The sequence below is a fragment of the Belonocnema kinseyi genome, chromosome 4 (genome assembly GCF_010883055.1).
Source record: "Belonocnema kinseyi isolate 2016_QV_RU_SX_M_011 chromosome 4, B_treatae_v1, whole genome shotgun sequence".
In the NCBI taxonomy this organism is placed as follows: domain Eukaryota; kingdom Metazoa; phylum Arthropoda; class Insecta; order Hymenoptera; family Cynipidae; genus Belonocnema; species Belonocnema kinseyi.
In genome coordinates this window covers 146798240-146815447 of record NC_046660.1, presented here as the reverse complement: position 1 = coordinate 146815447, position 17208 = coordinate 146798240, and the positions used below count along the sequence as shown (strand labels likewise).

Here is a 17208-nt window from a genome sequence, read left to right as displayed (position 1 = left end):
GCTTTCTCACGTATAGCGGGTCTTTTGAAATTTTAAAAATGACGCGACAATTTTAATTCTGCAACCATATTTCTGAAAGTACTGGACACTATTTGCGAGGCCATAAATCGAATTGAAAAAAGGAAGCTATTTGTATTGTTGGCCACCTTATATTCTTGCGTGAGGATCAAATTAAAAATTGCTGATATAAAATTCTTCTTCTAATTATTGAAAAAAACAAGCAATTATATACTTTGTAACATAGACTTACTTTACCAATGTTATAATTTGAAAGATTACGTGAGCTCACCGCTTCTGAAGAATAATTTACGCTATCTACAAACAAGCTATGGCGTTTAATAGTTTACATATATACATTAGGAAGAACAGAATGCTATGCGTTATTTATTTTCAGCATGAATTATTGCGCCAGATAATGATAAGTCCTTGATATTCAGCTGTGGCAAGAAGAGACTCGTCGTAATTAAAGCAAAGTGCTACTACAGGCGTAGCATGGCCAAGAAGACGATTTACCCTAGCTGCTTTTCCTTCTTTAGTAGAATCCAGCAAGTGCACAGAGCCATCTTCAGACCCTGTAGCTATTAAACTGGCTCCCATTTGAGGACAAAACGTTGAATGGACAAGATATTGTCTGTAAATCAGTAATATATACTATGAATCAAGCATGGAGAAATGTGACAATTGTTTTTAAGACTAATAAGAACTTCAAACAGATACTCTGATCGTAATGTAGAGTTTGTTCGTTAACAAAGACGTACATTTCTCATATAATATTCATTATGTTAAAACTTAAAACATCCACCACTGTAATCTTGTGATTCCAAACTCTCTTTTTTTAAAGCTCTTTCAGCTTTAGCGAACACAATTTTATCACGTATCTCGTGCTTTGCACTCGATTTTGTCTAAAACATCAACTTTCCTACATTATGCTCAACACTATTATATCAAATATAATACATTTTTTGCGTGCCTCTGCCTGGAATTGCTTATTCATTTATTGCAAAATAAAGTACAAATTGTATTTATCATAAATACTTTGATATTCGTTTGTTAATTTATATTCAATTTTATTCTTAGCCTCGCTGTGATATATATTATTTCAATAAATTTATATAATTACAATTCATAATATACATGAAAATTGAATCATACACACATTTACTTGGTGGTGAGAGGGGGACCTACAGTTTAAGGTGGATTCTGTACTACCAAGAGCATCAGCTTTAAATACTTACAGAACATCTCTCCGGATATGAACAACTCCCTTGTTAGGCTAGTGTTCACCACATAGGGGGCCGAGACTCTTCCAGGGTGCGAGGCGGGAATCGAACCCGTAAGCTGACGGAGTAGGTCCAAAGTCTATGCTTTAGCCCCCACGACTATCGTCCCACTCTAATAATTGTTTCGTTTTTAATATTGTTTTTTACGATTAAAAAAAGCACGCTTCCTATCAAAACAATATTCGTCAAAAATTTTTAAATATTTTTTTGGTTGAATAAATGTTGTCTCATTTATTCTTGTAGCTTGTATCATTTGTACACAATTTTAATTTTTGTTCAATTTTCAATGTTGTTTTTTACAAATCAAACAAAAACTACTTATTCTATAAAAATCTAATTCATGAAAACTCTGTCGATTTTCGTAGGTCCACAATTTTGGTTAATTTAGCTCTTTTCGTATCTTGCTTGGTTTGCTCACAAAATGGAGTTATTATTTTTTCATTAATTTTTTTGTGATCAAAATTTGAATTTTAGATTTTTTAAACAAAATTCAAAAGGTTATTGAGATAATCTTGTACGGGCTTGAAAAAGTAACGTTTATCTTCTCTTGACCTTTTCCTATAGAACGCTTTGTTTGGCTTTAAATGTCAATTTTCATTTGGTTTTTAGGAATTTAAAAATGCTAAATAAATAGTAATTTTTGTTTTTATAAAAAAAAGTTGAACAGGTGAATTGTTTGTATTTTTGTGCACTACATATAGCTGCCGATAGAATTTTCAAATCTTAAAAAAAGTGGTCTCAAAAGTAGCTGGTAAACAAACTGGATATTTCTTTTTGGTCCTTAAAATTTTGTACTAAAGCACAATCCAATCTCATAAGTCTTACGAAAGTTATCGAGTATACAGATGACAACTATGACAAAAAGAACGACAAAAATACACCAACACTTCTCATTCCCTATATCTGTTTCATTACCCCTGCTTATTTTTTTATTCTTACTCTTATATGAGTCATATGACAATCATTCGTTTACAAGATATATCCCAAATATTTAAGCTCTTTTACTTCTTACTTTATGCCCTTTTAACTATCCGTCCATTCTTTCTTTCTTCCAACTCTTTTTGTAAACCTCATTATCTTTGTCTGTTCTACATTTAAATTATACTTTGCCCCATATAACAATTTCTCTAATCCTGCAGTTCAGCCCGTCATCTCTACTTCATTCTGTGCATTCAATACTATATCGTCTGCGTATGCCAGTGATATATCTTTTCCTTCTCTATCCTAACTCCTCCCCAACCTTTTCTCCTCATTTATTTTTCCAAGTCTAATATTAATATATTAAATAAAAGTGGGCTTAGAAAACATCCTTACCTCACTTCTTTCAACAGGCTGAAACTATCTACTACTTGTTTCCCTGCTTTTACCCTGCTTTTTGTCTCTAAAAATTTACGATACTCTCTTTATTAATCCCTCTTTTATCCTCCTTTTCACCTTAAGCTTTTCTATTTCAACTCGGCCTAATGAGTGAAACGCCACCTTTAAGTCTACGAACATTGCTTTCATTGTCCCCTTTTTTCTTTTACTTCTATTATTTACTACGAGTAGATAGTTCAGAACATATATGTTTTCCATCGCCCCCATTCCTTTTCTTAACCCTATCTGATTCGGTGGCTCTATCTTTCTGTCTTTAAATTCTTTTTTAAATCTCTCCAACAAAACAGTTAAATAAATTGTATCCAGTGTTTGCATCAGCGTCACACCCTTATAATCTTTAACCTCCTCTCCTTTGCCTTTCTTCACTATTGGTATCACTAATCCTTCTTTCTATTACTCTGATCACTCCTCTCCTCTCAATACTCTATTACACATTAAGCATGCCTATTCCTTTAGTTCTGTCCCTCCATATTTCCATACTTTATTTGTAATCTCATATACAACATATGACTTTCCATCTTTTATTATTTCTCATACAGGGACTATTTCTTCCCTTGTGATGCCCTTTTCCTTATCTCTTTCTCTATCATATTTCCCTCCTTTCCTAACTTTTCGCTTCACTCCTCTTAGAAAATCAAAAAATTTTTTTTTTTTCATTTTGCCATTCCAATATCTTGCTTTACTCTTTTTCTTCATTCTCTCTCTCTTTCTATTTACTACCTGCCAATGCTCTTCTTCCGTCCTAGCCTTCTTCGCCTCTTCCTCAAACTTTTTATTCTCTTCGCCTTTCCTTTAATCACACAACTCAGTACACTCCTTCTTTTATCTCGTATATTGTTCTCGATTACTTTTTTCTTTTGTCCAGTCCACATTTCCCTCTCCCATTTTAAAATTTCTTACCTTTTCTCTAAACTGTTCTTTTCCTTGCCTTGATCAATGCCTTTTCCCCGCATTTTTTACCTTTGTTCCTTATTCCTCTATCTCTTGTTCTTGCATTGGAATCCTTGCCTATTATAAGCCAAATCATTTCTTTCATCTCCTCTGCTCTCTCCTGCATATCACTGATCACTTTAACCCCCACTATCTTCCACTTCTCTTCTCTCATCTTTACCTTTTCTTCCATTAATCCTTATTTTTGTTCTTTCCTCTCTTTCTTATCCTTCCCTGTTATGTATTCGTCCTATTCTTCCCATTGGTCTGCCCATTTCATTTTTCCTCTTTGCATTTTAAGCTTGCCATTTCTAACCTCCTAGTAACCTCCCCCTCATTCATTTCCATCCCTTTTCATCTAGCCACGTCTCCTGCTATATTCCAATAACATATCCTTCATTCTTCCCTACATTCGTTTCTCGTCTCTTTTTGCTCCTTACTATTTCTTATTTTCATATCTCCTGTTCCTTCCTCTCCTAGTTTCCCTGTACGTCCGCCTTCAAGGGTGAGGTGCATAATCGCGAAAAAGACGAATTGATATGCAAGCTCTTATGCTTAAGATCGATTTAACGTGTGGTGATGTCAAGGACTTTAAGCTCGTTCATCGTACTTTTAATTACCCCAAACTAGTAGAATAGAACCGGGACGGCCAGCATGTTTGTTGTAGACTTCTCACTATGTAAGCTTCTCACTATGTGTGGTACTTTAGGATGGCTCTAAAGATATAAGGTTAGTATGCAGACCAGATGTTGGTACGCAGAATTAAATCTTCCACCTGAAGCTCTTGATGCCATTTGGTCCTGCAGCGAAAAAGTTCTTAGTACCCCTCAGTGCTTTCTTCACCTCTTCAGCAGTGATTAATGGACATTGCTCCTCAGCTGTTTTAAAGTTGTCGCAAAACTCTTTAGAGCGGACGATATTATCTGCATCTTTTTTCAGCTCCAGTGTTTTCGGGATCTCTACTTCGTTGGGCTTGGGTCGATTTTTGGTAGACACATAACATCCGTGTTTACTCAACAATATGCTGCTTATTTTCAGCAGTTTTGACTTGTTCAGTACGTGATTGAAAGTCATCAGTTCGTGTGTGAACTTTCGATCCGTTTCTATGAACGGCCAACCAGATGTTATGTAGTCAATTAAACACTGAAGATGGCACGCATTCCGTCCAGGCATTCTCATGCCTACTCAGGCCTAAGTATAAGGACTTTTCGACTATGATAAGGACAATGTCATCTCGTCTAGATAAACCAGGGAAGGGGAACAAATCAGGTGTTCTTCGGAAAAATACTAGGGCATAAATAAAAATTTATCAGGGTACAGATAAAAGAGAAACGTGCATAACAAAACACAAAATAGACGTGTAAGGCCAAGATCCTATTAAGAGTCGAAATTAACAAGTTAGTCCTAAAATAATTAAGAGAATTTATCAAAGAGTGGATATATTTTTGGAGCAGAAAATCATAGAATCCTTTCATTCTGATTGGGAAAACCCCATGTTAATCATTAAAACCCAGGTAAACTTCATGGGCGGTGATTATTAAATGCAGGATATTCAAAATACTAGAGTCCGGATTTTATTAGGTACGGAATCCCATAAGCCGAAATTTGAACAAATAAACAGTTTCTTGTCATAGATAAACAAAAAAGTTTCTTTAATTAGGAATTGTTTCATAGGCCTTAAAATGATGAATTGTGGGTTATTGTAAAGATTACAAAGTCCACCTGAATTTAAGAACGGTTATTAACATTACAGGAAAAGGACCTTTATTCACTCCTACTCACCAAAAAATACTAGTCACGTCAAGGTCAGCAAAATTTATTTCTAAAATCGATCTAAAATTCGCATATTTAGACGGAAGCTCAAGAAGAAACACAGCATTCACACTCCCTGGAAAAGACGTGTATTAATTTTGAGGGAACCAATTTGGTTTTACTAGTACTACAAACACTTTGCAGAGACTGATAGACAATAATATAAGCTTGAAAGCTAAAGTTTTGTTAAATTTAGTTATTTATTCACACTTGGATTGATACATCGATACAAAATAAATATGACATCATTACACCATGAAGGATACACGGTAACTGAGCTCTTAAAAATTCAAATATATATTTATAAAACCTACGGTTCTTTGTTACTAAAAAAATGTGGCTATCTGCCGTCAGATAGAAAGGAAACAATGTATTGTACCTTTGAAGCCAATGAAATAAAAAGATGCTAATTCACAACAGTGAAAATCAAACGATATTTAAATACGCTAGTCGAGATTCTACTAGTTTGCATCAATTACAATTGGACTTAATCCAATTAAACCAGTATCTGAGTTCCAATCCGCGAGCCAATCCACAAACGTCACGTTTGATATGCATAAGTAATATTTAGATAGGTTTGTTAACTTATTCCAGATGTAGGCCCCGTAAGCTACGACCAAGTTTCATCACTTCCCACAATACTAAAAGACAATCGAGTCGGGAAAATCACTTCACTTCACAATAAAAGAGAAGAGAAAGCACTAGGCAAAGTTAATGGATCAATAATCATTATACTTCACAAAAATTCGAAAAAGAAAAAAGCTTCGCACATCAATCACAAAAGCGGCACAGAAAATACCTGTCTTTTAATTTGGTTTTATTGATGTTTTTCTCCAGTAAGAGTCAAAACCAGATGCACTGAGTGCCTCGCACGATATTTAAAACAGAACTGAGAAGAGAAAGCAAGATAACGCCCAGTCAACCGAGTGAGCTAACACAATATAACCAATGCTATTTCACACCCGCAATTAATAGATCTCAAGCAACATACCCTAAAAAAAGTGTACTTGCAGAAAAAAAATCAGGAAAAAACTCCCAATAATAGGTTATAGAAAAAAGATAATACATGGGATTGGAATAAAATGAGGCATGCGTAAGGTCATTTTACACTAAATTAAAAAAGTCAATGAGACAAGTTTTTATATGGCGATGGCTTTCTTCAAAAAAATTTTATTTAAAGCAGATAAAATCAGTTGATATTTAGAGGTTGCGATTTGCCGTTTAAGTTATTGCTTAGGAATCTCTAAAAATGATTCTAGTTCACGACAAATTATAATTGTATGCATATTTATTTATAATGAATTTAAATTACTTATTACATTATTTATGTGTTTATAAATATACGTAAAAATGTAAACATTTGTATAACTAATACTTTATATTTTTAAAGAAAAAAACTTTAGTGAGATCCATAAAATAAGCTGTTTCTCTTGGCGCTTTACTAACATCTACTTTATTACCACGGAACAAGCATGCTATAAACATCATCTATCTCTAAGAAGGATAGGAATTACCTTTTTTTAAAATAAATATTTACGAAATAGGTAGAAATAATTTCGATAAAAAAGCAACTGGAATAACTATGGTATCAGTATTTCGTAAGCGTGTAATCTCGCATTTGGAAGCATCGCGGACACTCCACACCGATAAAAGCAAAGAATTCGCGAACAAAATGAACGGCGAAATTTGAAATAAGACACGCAAAAACTTCAAAATGCTTCCCTCAAGCAGACATTAAAGCACTGAGAAAGCATATTTTAGAAAATGATTAAAGCCTACTTAAATAACAGACACTTCACCTGGGACAAATATATAGACGATATAAAGTTCGGAATAAATACAATTGAAGACTCGCCGACGCAGTTCGCAGTAAAATTTGTAAACTTGGGTCGCGAATTGGGATCACTTTAGTATTGACGGCCACTAAAAAACATTTAATCTTTTTTTAATGAACATTTTGAATTATTTTATTCCATTATTTGTTTGGCAAATACATCACCTGTTCTCGGGAGAAATCCATCGAGATTGACTAGCGCTTGAAGTCAGCTTGATCCCTATCTCCTATACATAATTAACTTTTTAATCACTTGACGCGTTTATCGACTTTTCACAATCCACCCTATCTCTGTATTTGCGGGATTCCCTGAAAAATTTGGCAATTCGAAAATTTATCCATTTCGAGAACGGAATTGCATGAAAAAAAGCTGAAATTATCAATGTGGAATGTGTTTCATTTAAATATTTTCCTAACGGTTCTAAAACGAGAAATTTTTTGATGATTTTGGAAATATTAAAAATATGCAATTTGAATTGAAACCTGAATCTATATTTTAGAAAAGTTCGGACAGGATATGTATCGTTCAAATTTGGTGAACCTCGTATTCAAGAGTTCCATCTTTGGTAATAAAAATAAAAAAGAGACCATGATAAATTAAACCCTTTGAATTTACTTCGAAAAGCCGGATTTTATGTGTAAAGGAACAAAAAACGGAATTTTCAGGTTGAGTAATAAAACTAAAATGAATACAAAGAACACTGGTAGACGCACGCGCGCAAAGTCGTAGCAGACTCCACGCGATTGAAGTCAGTGCTGTATGCATGAAAATTGACCGGCCTGTAAAGGCCAGTCAAATGATAGGGCCTTGTACATTTTGAGATTAAGAGCTACAAATTTAACTAACATTGGATTGACGCTTAGGGTCATGAACTAATAAAACAAAGATTTTATCATGCTTCTTCTAAAATGTGTAAACATATGTAAAAATCAATAGATAAATTGTTACAGGAAGACATAATAGAATCCTCTATTAACGCCTTGCCCAACCCGATGGTTATGCCAAGAAGACCCAAAGAAAAACGTAAACTTTGTTTATATTTTCAATAAGTTAAGAAAATAACAAATAAAAGAAGATATCTCATATCAATAATTTCGACAATAGATCTTGACCTAGCGTATCATCAGATACCTATGGACGAAAGATCAGAAGAAATAACAGCTTTTACAGCCCCATGTAAAGGTATATATAATGTGAGCGAATGAATTTTGGCTTTTAAAATGCTCCTGCAACATTCGCGCGACCGATGGACAGATTAGACAAACTTGACATGAAACCAAATGTAGTTTTCTACCTCGATGACATAATAATAGTTACAAAAACATTTAGGAACATTTAAAATTTTAAGAAAACGTTATGCATATATTATGAAATGGCATTAACTAATTTAGTTTCCAAAATAAAAAATGTGTGCAGCTCTTTGCGTCCCCACATTTTTTATTTTCGGGGCACGATGCACTATTAAAAATGGGTTATATTTGACAAAGGATGTCTCGCCAATGATTTTGTTTATCAATCTTGTTGCGATCCAATAGAGCTAACTAATAGCTCAAGGTACTGTCTGTCTTTTTTCAGAAGTAAGAAAGGTTATGCAATTCTTTAGGTAACAAAATCGGAGATTTAGGGACGCGCAGTTCCTTTGACAAAGGACTTCTCAAAGATGATTTTCTCGAAGTGTCGCACTTCAAACAATAAAACATAACAATTATTGAATATCCTTTGAAAGTAGAGTTTTAAAAATATCAGAAAGAAAATATTCAGCTTCAGAAAACGAATGTTTAGCCGTAGTCTACGCAATTCGAATATTTGAGCCATATTGAGAGTGATATTATTTCAAAGTTGTAACTGATCAGGTAGACTAGCATGATGGGCATTAGAATTTGTAAAATATGATTACGAAATTTTTTATAGGAAAGATAGTTTAAATCATGTCCGAGACGCATTATCAAGATCAAATGAAAGTGAGATAAAAGCTTGAAGTATTTTAACAAGCACAGTAGAAATAGATGATAATTGGTATAAATTGAAAATGTTACATGTAAAAATGTAGATAGAAGATAGGTATAAAGGCGACAATTTAGCGCTAGTGCAACGAACTAGTGCTTCACGACAGAAAGTACGCTTAAGACGGCTAATGACATGAGCTTTTGTAAAGTCTTCGTTTTTCACTATTTTATTCAAAAGGACACAGTAGAATATGACTTGTGTGGTACTTGTGTTACAATAAACATTAACAATATTAATAATAAGCTTAGTCAAAATTACCTTACTTTTGAACACTAATTTCTCGGCTTGTAATGATTATTTCACAAATTTATGAACTATTGGTCGTCTATTGACTTTTTAACTACAAGTATATTTATCTAACTAAAAAATTTATATTAAATAAATATTAAAAAACAGCATCCAACATAGTATCTGCATGGAGTAAATTTAAGGCAAGTAACCACCGATCCTGGCAGCCCTAAACACCTAAGGCCACAATGCCTACGCTAACTGTGATTAACATCTGGCAACATTCTCAAGAAAACCTTCTTAGATTCATTTCTAAATTTTCTCTCTAGCCGCCAATGAAATAAAAGAAATTTTGAGGTTCCCACAAAATTGGCTAAAAATGCTTCTGTGACGTTTAATGGATTTCCATGCTTCTGGAAATTCCAAATCGAATGATATATACTTTTTGGAGTCACTTTTCTCATAAAAATAGTAATAAAAATAGTAAAACTTTAGTTTTGAAGTATGCTTAATATCCAATAAAAATGTGGACTGAAATGTCTCAATATACTATAAAGTGTTTCGTATTGAAATCTTACTATCTAATTGTGGAATAATAGTTAGACACCCATAAATTAGTCTTAAAAACAGGGTTACTTAACCAAGCATATTTTCAATATTCCTAATTATTATTGAAATTTTACATATATCCCTTCTATTACGACGTATTTTGTAAAGTATTAGGTTTAAGTCGAAGCGGACTCAAAATATTATTCTAAATAAGCCACATTAAAATTGGATGTAATATTGGATGCATCGCCAGTAGCTGGAGAGCTTGGATTAAGAATGCTTAGGTAGCATTCCAAAGCCCTGCAAAAGTTGGCATACGAATTTACTCGCGAACATGCACAGACACACACCCGCAGCGACCGAAGGCATCAGACTCGGTCTTGTCTAGTTTCTCCCTCCGCATATTCTCGCGTAAGCATTTTCTTTTTGCATATGCAACCAAGCTATACATTATAGCCACAATCGTTCAATGCACCTTGAACGCTCAACTCTTCACCCTCTTCCTACCTTCCTCTCTCCACGTTATTCTTCCGTTAATCGATTTCGCTTTGATTATGTATACTTCGACCGTAGCTTGACAGCAGAAGCACGTAGGAAGTGCCAAAACAACACCACGTGTGTACTCAGCAAAAAAATTACAAAGCTAAAATGCTCACTTCTCACGCAATTGATGGGTTGGGATGAATATCTATATACTAAGGTTAAAGTTAAAATTCCCGACCTGCATCAAGTACAATGTCCCTACCTGAATCACGCCAGCTATGAACTGTCGAGGCGCATGGGATAGAAGTAATTTTCGCAGCAACTTGGGAAACCTGACACGGACCAGAACCACTCTGACTTCAGTCCTTCCGCGTTTCGGTATTTCAAAAGAAAAGAAATTTTTTTTATTTCGTGGGCTTAACATGTAAGTAGTCACACTTCCTATACCAGTTCACTTGTAAATGCTGGTAACGGTATTGAGATGGCCGGGCTCGATAGGTGAACGAAGGTATTAAAATTATTTTCAAATAAAAAAAATATGAATGTTAAAAATATTAAGATTTTCGGCCGAAAGAAGGCTAGTCCATAACGGGAAGTCCCATTTATATATTACAAATTTGTCTTAAGGACAACCGCAGGATTTCGCCGGGAGCGGATGCTAATCTGAAAAATTGCACCCCACCCCAGCGAAATCGCGGTACAATTTCAGCCACAACCACGTCTCACGACCGTGAGAAAGGTGGTTACAGTCTATAACGGAATCAATACGACGATCCGGCAAAAGTTTCGTGCACCCTGAGAACACGGAGCGATCCAAGGACTACCGGCTTCTGCATTTTTCCCGAAAGTGTTTTAGCATATTATGAACACGCAGGGATGCTTTTCAGACTATTAACGAGTGAAAGCTTGGCACCTCGAAGAGCGCCGATAATAAGGACGATTAGTTTAACACAATATTTCGGGTACAATCGTTGCAACTCCTTTATAAGTTCTCTATACCTCTCTTCTTTTCATTCTCATTGGCTATGATATTTTTGTCAGCTGGTGCCGAAAATGCGACAACGAACATGGTTCGCTTCTCGAAGTTAAGAAGAACCATGTCTGGCCTTGAGTGTGGAACAGAAACAATTGTCGAGAATATAAAGTTCCAGTATATGCGGCACTTCCCATTCTCGAAAATTGACTTGATTACTCTAGGAGCATTTCGAGGAGCGATATTAAGGGTAATGCAGTAAGAGTGACAGATATGTTAATAAAGCACTCTTAGTGCCGCATTGTCCCTTTAAATGTAGGTAGTTCTCGCACGAGTTAAACAACTAGATGTATGTGAGCTAAATGCTCGGGTGTGCATGGCACGCCCTGCAGCTATCATCGAGAATGTCTTGGCTCAAAATGTGGCGACGGTATGTTAAGGTTGAAATGTCACCGTCTTGACATGCCAAAATGAAACCCTCCGTACCAGACTTCAGTCCGGGCGATTTAAGGAAAGCAAACGTTAGCTCACAAGACATTGACTGATCCTTCACATTTCTGTGGAGGATACTGTGCATCCTTTTATCGAGGAGCTGTTCACGAAAGTTTTTCTCTTGTGCTTTCTTAATCCGGGCTTTCAGGAGTGAGTACGCGAGATAGATCAGATTTGATGCATTTTGCTCACCCCTAATACTGAAGTTGAGTCCGAGTGTTTCAGCAGCCTCCGCTGCTTTGTACAAAAACGCTCCTTTGCCCACTTCTTCGTGATTCCTGACCATTTTAAGAAGAGGGTCTCTTCCATTTGCGACTCTATGTGGTGTACCCAGAAAAATCCGGTTGTGAAGACATTCAAGACTCAATATTCCGCGACCACCTTGATGGCGTAAGATGTCCAGTCGCGAACAGAAGACTTAAGATGCATGCTTTTGTTTATGTGCATAACCTTTCATGTCCCAATATCAAGGGATCTGAGCTCATTCTTCGTCTATGGAACTACTCCAAATAAATAGAGTACTACCGGGACGGCAAGCATGTTCGTTGCAGATACTTTGTTCCTCGCCGACTGTTCGGAAGACCAGCGCACTTTGAAATTTTGAAATCGGATAATATCTTTAGTCTGTTCTTTGAGGGTGAAATCTCGAAATTTCACTAAAAAGCACTCAAATTTAAGGTTTTGCAAAAATGGGCTTAAAATCGATACCGATGCCTTCCAAGGGTGACTTTACGATGAAAAGTCATCAGAGGGTACTTAGAGATTTGTACCGAATCGCCAAAATCACTCCATACCAATCCTCATGAAGGGGGAAATGGCTCAAAATTGCGTATTTTCGAGTAAAACGCTTAAATACTTGTGCAGCTACTAGCTCACTGAGTTTTACTACTTCGAGTAACTCAGAGCCGACCACGTGGAGGTGGTTGCACATCGGGTTCCACCCACGCCCTACCCAACGTCAGAGTCAATAATTACACCCACAAAGTCTTTCTTAGTGTCAAATAAGTTAACAGTCTTTCGAGAAAGAAGAGTGGCGCGTATCTGTCGGTCCCGAGCCTCGGGATCGATGCCTTGTCTGGACACTTCTGTTACCAGTCTAACAGTTCTTTCCACCGCTACTGTGTGACAAGGAAAAGATGTAAAGTCCCAGTCTGGTACCAAGCTATCGGCCATAGATAGCTTAGCGGTAAGTTCATCCTCTGTTATAGGAATTAAAACTGGAGGTACGGTAAGTGAAACATCTGCCTGTTTCCAATAAATCATTTCTGTGGAATCATTAGCTCCAAAATTAATTTTTTGCACAATATTGTATCTAACAGTTGTCTGTTGCTTATGTTTTGTTTCCAGGATTTTGGTGAGTGCGTCTTGGCGAACGGTAAGCCTAGGGTCAGTTACCATTCCAAGAAGTATATTTTCTAGCATAGCAGAGAAGCCGTTTTTCTGAATGGAAGTGTATACCACATTTCGGTACTTCAGAGGAAGAAACCTTGACAATTTGACTGCTTGGAAGAGGTGCCAACTCACATCAGCGATAGACTTATCCCGTCTGATGTGGAACCACTGAGGTACGTATACTATGAGTAAGTACTCAATTAATACTTACAGTTTGTTGGTGGGTCTTTTTGTTGATATGTATAATCTCAGAATTTTATTTGCAGTTGTTAGCCAGCGACCCATGTTGATGGGGCCTATCTTCCGGGAGGCCAGCTCTGGAGAGCACCCTCCGAACCGTATGGCATCTGATATCTCATAAAGATACCTTTGATCTGAGCTGAGATCAGAGGGCTCAATCTCAAGTAAGTCACACTCAACTTGTTTAAACTTAACAACATCGAGGTAGACAAACTTAACAACCTCTAGTAGACGAATAATTCCTCCCTTCCAGCCCATATTCGTATTTGTACCGTCACAGCCCACTACTACCACTGCATCGAAGTCTCCTTTCAGTCCATTCAGCTGTCAATGTTCCGTCTTTCCGACTATGAAAGTATAAGCCACGAATAGAATGCTCATGGCGTGATTCCTCCGTCAACTTGGGGCCTATTTTAATTTTCTCGCGCCTTATCTTACTTTTATCTATGACTAGACACTCAGGTACTTTTTGAAAAATATCCGGAGAGATCATAACTGCCCGATTGGCAGCGAGGAGTACAGACGAGCTTAAATGTGCCGCAACCCATTGACTTATACCATATCTTTGAGCAACGACTGCTTCTTCAGATAAGTTAAGTCTGGCCTGCGATGATTTTCTCTGCACAAGTCTGCGTGGTATGTCCTGAAAATCGTCATCATCGGTAGAAGCATCAACCTTTATCTTAATTTCAGGAGGAGGATTATCACCTTCACCTTCCTCAAAGAAGGAATCTAAATCTATATCCATATCAATCGCAGAGGAAGATGTGAAGGCCGATGCAGTAGGAACGCTTTCCCCACCCTCTCCCCGTATTTTTTATGAAGATTTGTGCGACATTCGTTAATGCGCTGCTCTGAGACCGTTGGGGTAGAAGCAGATTCCCAAATAACTATTAGTTTGGAACGGACTTCGTCGGCAATGTCTCCGAACGAAGGCTCCTTGTCTTTTTCTGAAAGACATCCCTTTTGCTTTCGAACCTCTTGACAACCTCGCAGAACTTCAGCCCTCGTTGGCAAAACATTCGGACCAAAATCTTTTGGAGGACCAAATATAGGGCACTGCACAAAGTCTCTCTTTGCGAATTTCGTCATGCTGTGGCATACAAACCAAAGAGGGCAGTGCAGGCAGAACCAGAATCTATACCACCAAAAGAACCAACGAAGAGACAATGAGAAGAAGAAACTATAACGACAACGTCAACTAGCACTTGCGAGTGAACGAACATTAGGCGTGAGCCGACAGTACGAGCCATTGACAGGTTCTGACAAGTCTCGACAAAGCTCGACCAGAGGGAGGAGAAGGGGAGGAGACCGCCGACCGGGGGGAAGGGGGGTGGTTCAGCTTCAGTGTAGAGGTGGCAAAGACGCTCGTGTGCTCGTAAACAAACATGACCCAGGGACCGCACAATTATTTAAGCGTTTTATTCGAAAATATGCAATTTTGAGCCATTTCCCCCTCCATGAGGATTGGCATAGGGTTACTTGGGCGACTCGGTACGGACCTCTAAATACCCTCTGATGATTTTTCATCGTAAAGTGACCCTTGGAAGGCATCGGTATCGATTTTAAGCCCATTTTAGAAAACCTTAAATTTTAGTGTTTTTTAGTGAAATTTCGAGATTTCACCCTCAAAGAACAGACTAAAGATATTATCCGATTTCGAAATTTCAAAGTGCGCTGAGTTTCGGATTGGACTGGGCCACTTTTCCGCACCCAAGCGTTTCCTGGACGCACAATGTTGGTTTTTCGCCCCAGACTACTCATGGTGTCGCCCTGAAAGACATCTCTCTGAAAGGTCACGTTGTTAGTTGTCACACGATTTTTTTCCAGATAAGATAGTAAATCTGGTTTTCCAAAGCGGCATCAATCTCTCTATGCCCCGTACGATTTGCGGATGAACCTTTAAGGTTTCCACAAGACAGATGATAAGTCTATGGGATGTAGAATCGACAGTTTTCCAATAATCAGTCCAGGCCATCGATAGGTCACGCTGTTAGAATGCTGCATCTTTGCAGACACATCTATCGATGAGCAGGTTCTCCCCGACATCCCGCGATGCCTTTATTTGAGCCTCGTTGTTTATACATTTCTTGCCACACGGGTTCAATTGCCCGAACAATCCTATCATTTAGGATAGCTGTGAATATCTTGTACAGTGTGTTCAGACAAGTGATTGGCCTGTAATTCTTCGGGTTAGCTAAGTTGCCTATTTTCGGCAGAAGTATTGTGCGCCCTTCCACCAACCAACCAACCAACTCTTAATACTTTTTTCACCTCCTCGGTAGTGATGAGTGGGCATTCTTTATCAGGTGTTATGAGGACAACACATCACTCCTTGAGGCTATTTATATTTTATGAGTCTTCGTCCAGTCTATTCTGCACTTCGTAGACTTCTCTCCAAAATACTTCGATCTCCTCTGGTTGGGGTTGGTAGTCGACAGTAACTGAAAGGTCTTGGAAGAGTCGAGATGGGTCAGAGAGAAACTGTTGATTTTCTCTGACCCACCTCTCCCTCCGCTCTAGACTTCTCTTAGCGTCAGACAGTATCCATATTCTCTCAACAATATGCTGTCTGATGGTCAGCAGCTTTGACTTGTTAAGTGTGTGATAACGGGTTCGGAGTTCGCGCGCGAACTTCGAACCTTGGCGGTAAACTTCCTGCTAGATGTGATGTACTCAATCATGCACTGAATCCGGGACGCGTACTGTCTTGCCCAGCCTATCTTTATGGCAAGTTGATGCATTCGTCTTTTGGTCTTATGATTAACCGTTGGTTTCGTTTTACGGTACGAATCGGCCAAAGCTCTCGCTGCATTATACGCACAATAATTGATAGCCCAGTGTTCGGATTTTTCGGAAAAATTTCCGTGAAGCTCGTCATCCATTTCAGCCAAATCTTTAGGCTTGAGAAAAACCATGGCGTTGATGTTTCTCCAGGCCATAAAGCATCGCTCTTCCTCTATTGCATGCCTGCCCGCGGTTGCTCTTAAAAGTCGCCTCTCTTTCTCTGTTGCGGGCGTGTTCTAGCTGCGGTAGAGTAGGCGTTCCGCTTACATAGCCCCTCTTTCAGAGTAGTTCGGTATGGTTTTGCAGGCGTTGCTGTGAAAAGTGCGATAGCTCCGGGTGTTTCTCGCTCCACAGAGCATGCAGCCGTGCCATGTAACCCCGTTCAGGGGCCACACTGTCATTCGCCGATCTATTGTATTGAATCCATTTTCATTTGCTCCCCCAGCTCCACAGTGGTCGGCATTGTTGGCCGACCCATTGTCGGGAGCCCTGCGCGTTCTGTTATTTTGAACCGCACTTACTACAGCTATGCTTGGTGTTTTTATTGTTGTTCCCACGAGTAGCTAGGGAAAGGGGTTCGTCCATCCTTATAGAGCCCCGGATGCAAGGATAAGGCTGCGTACTCTGAGATGTTGCCCGGTATCCCGGAGTCACCGTACTAGACACCTCACCCAGGTGCCATTCAGCTTTCGACACGGTTTTCACACCTCCGCATAGGGGCTAGTTCCTTCGGGACCACCCCTGGACAATTGTCCGCGACTGCCTATTTATTTTTGTAACCATATTCAGCAGAAACCCTTGATACAGGGACCCTCTATCCGCA

At 38.0% G+C, this 17208-nt stretch overlaps 1 protein-coding gene across 6 annotated transcripts in view; it reads right to left on the bottom strand.

Annotated features, from left to right (window-relative positions):
* Positions 1–246: 246 nt before the first annotated feature.
* Positions 247–17208, bottom strand: part of LOC117171614 (WD repeat-containing protein 13-like) — a 138985-nt gene continuing 122023 nt past the window's right edge. For all 6 annotated transcript variants that reach the window (XM_033359078.1, XM_033359077.1, XM_033359080.1 and 3 more), the window contains one exon: positions 247–631. In XM_033359078.1, the coding sequence (XP_033214969.1) occupies positions 391–631 (241 nt within the window). In that variant the 3' untranslated portion in view covers positions 247–390. The remainder of the gene's footprint in view (positions 632–17208) is intronic.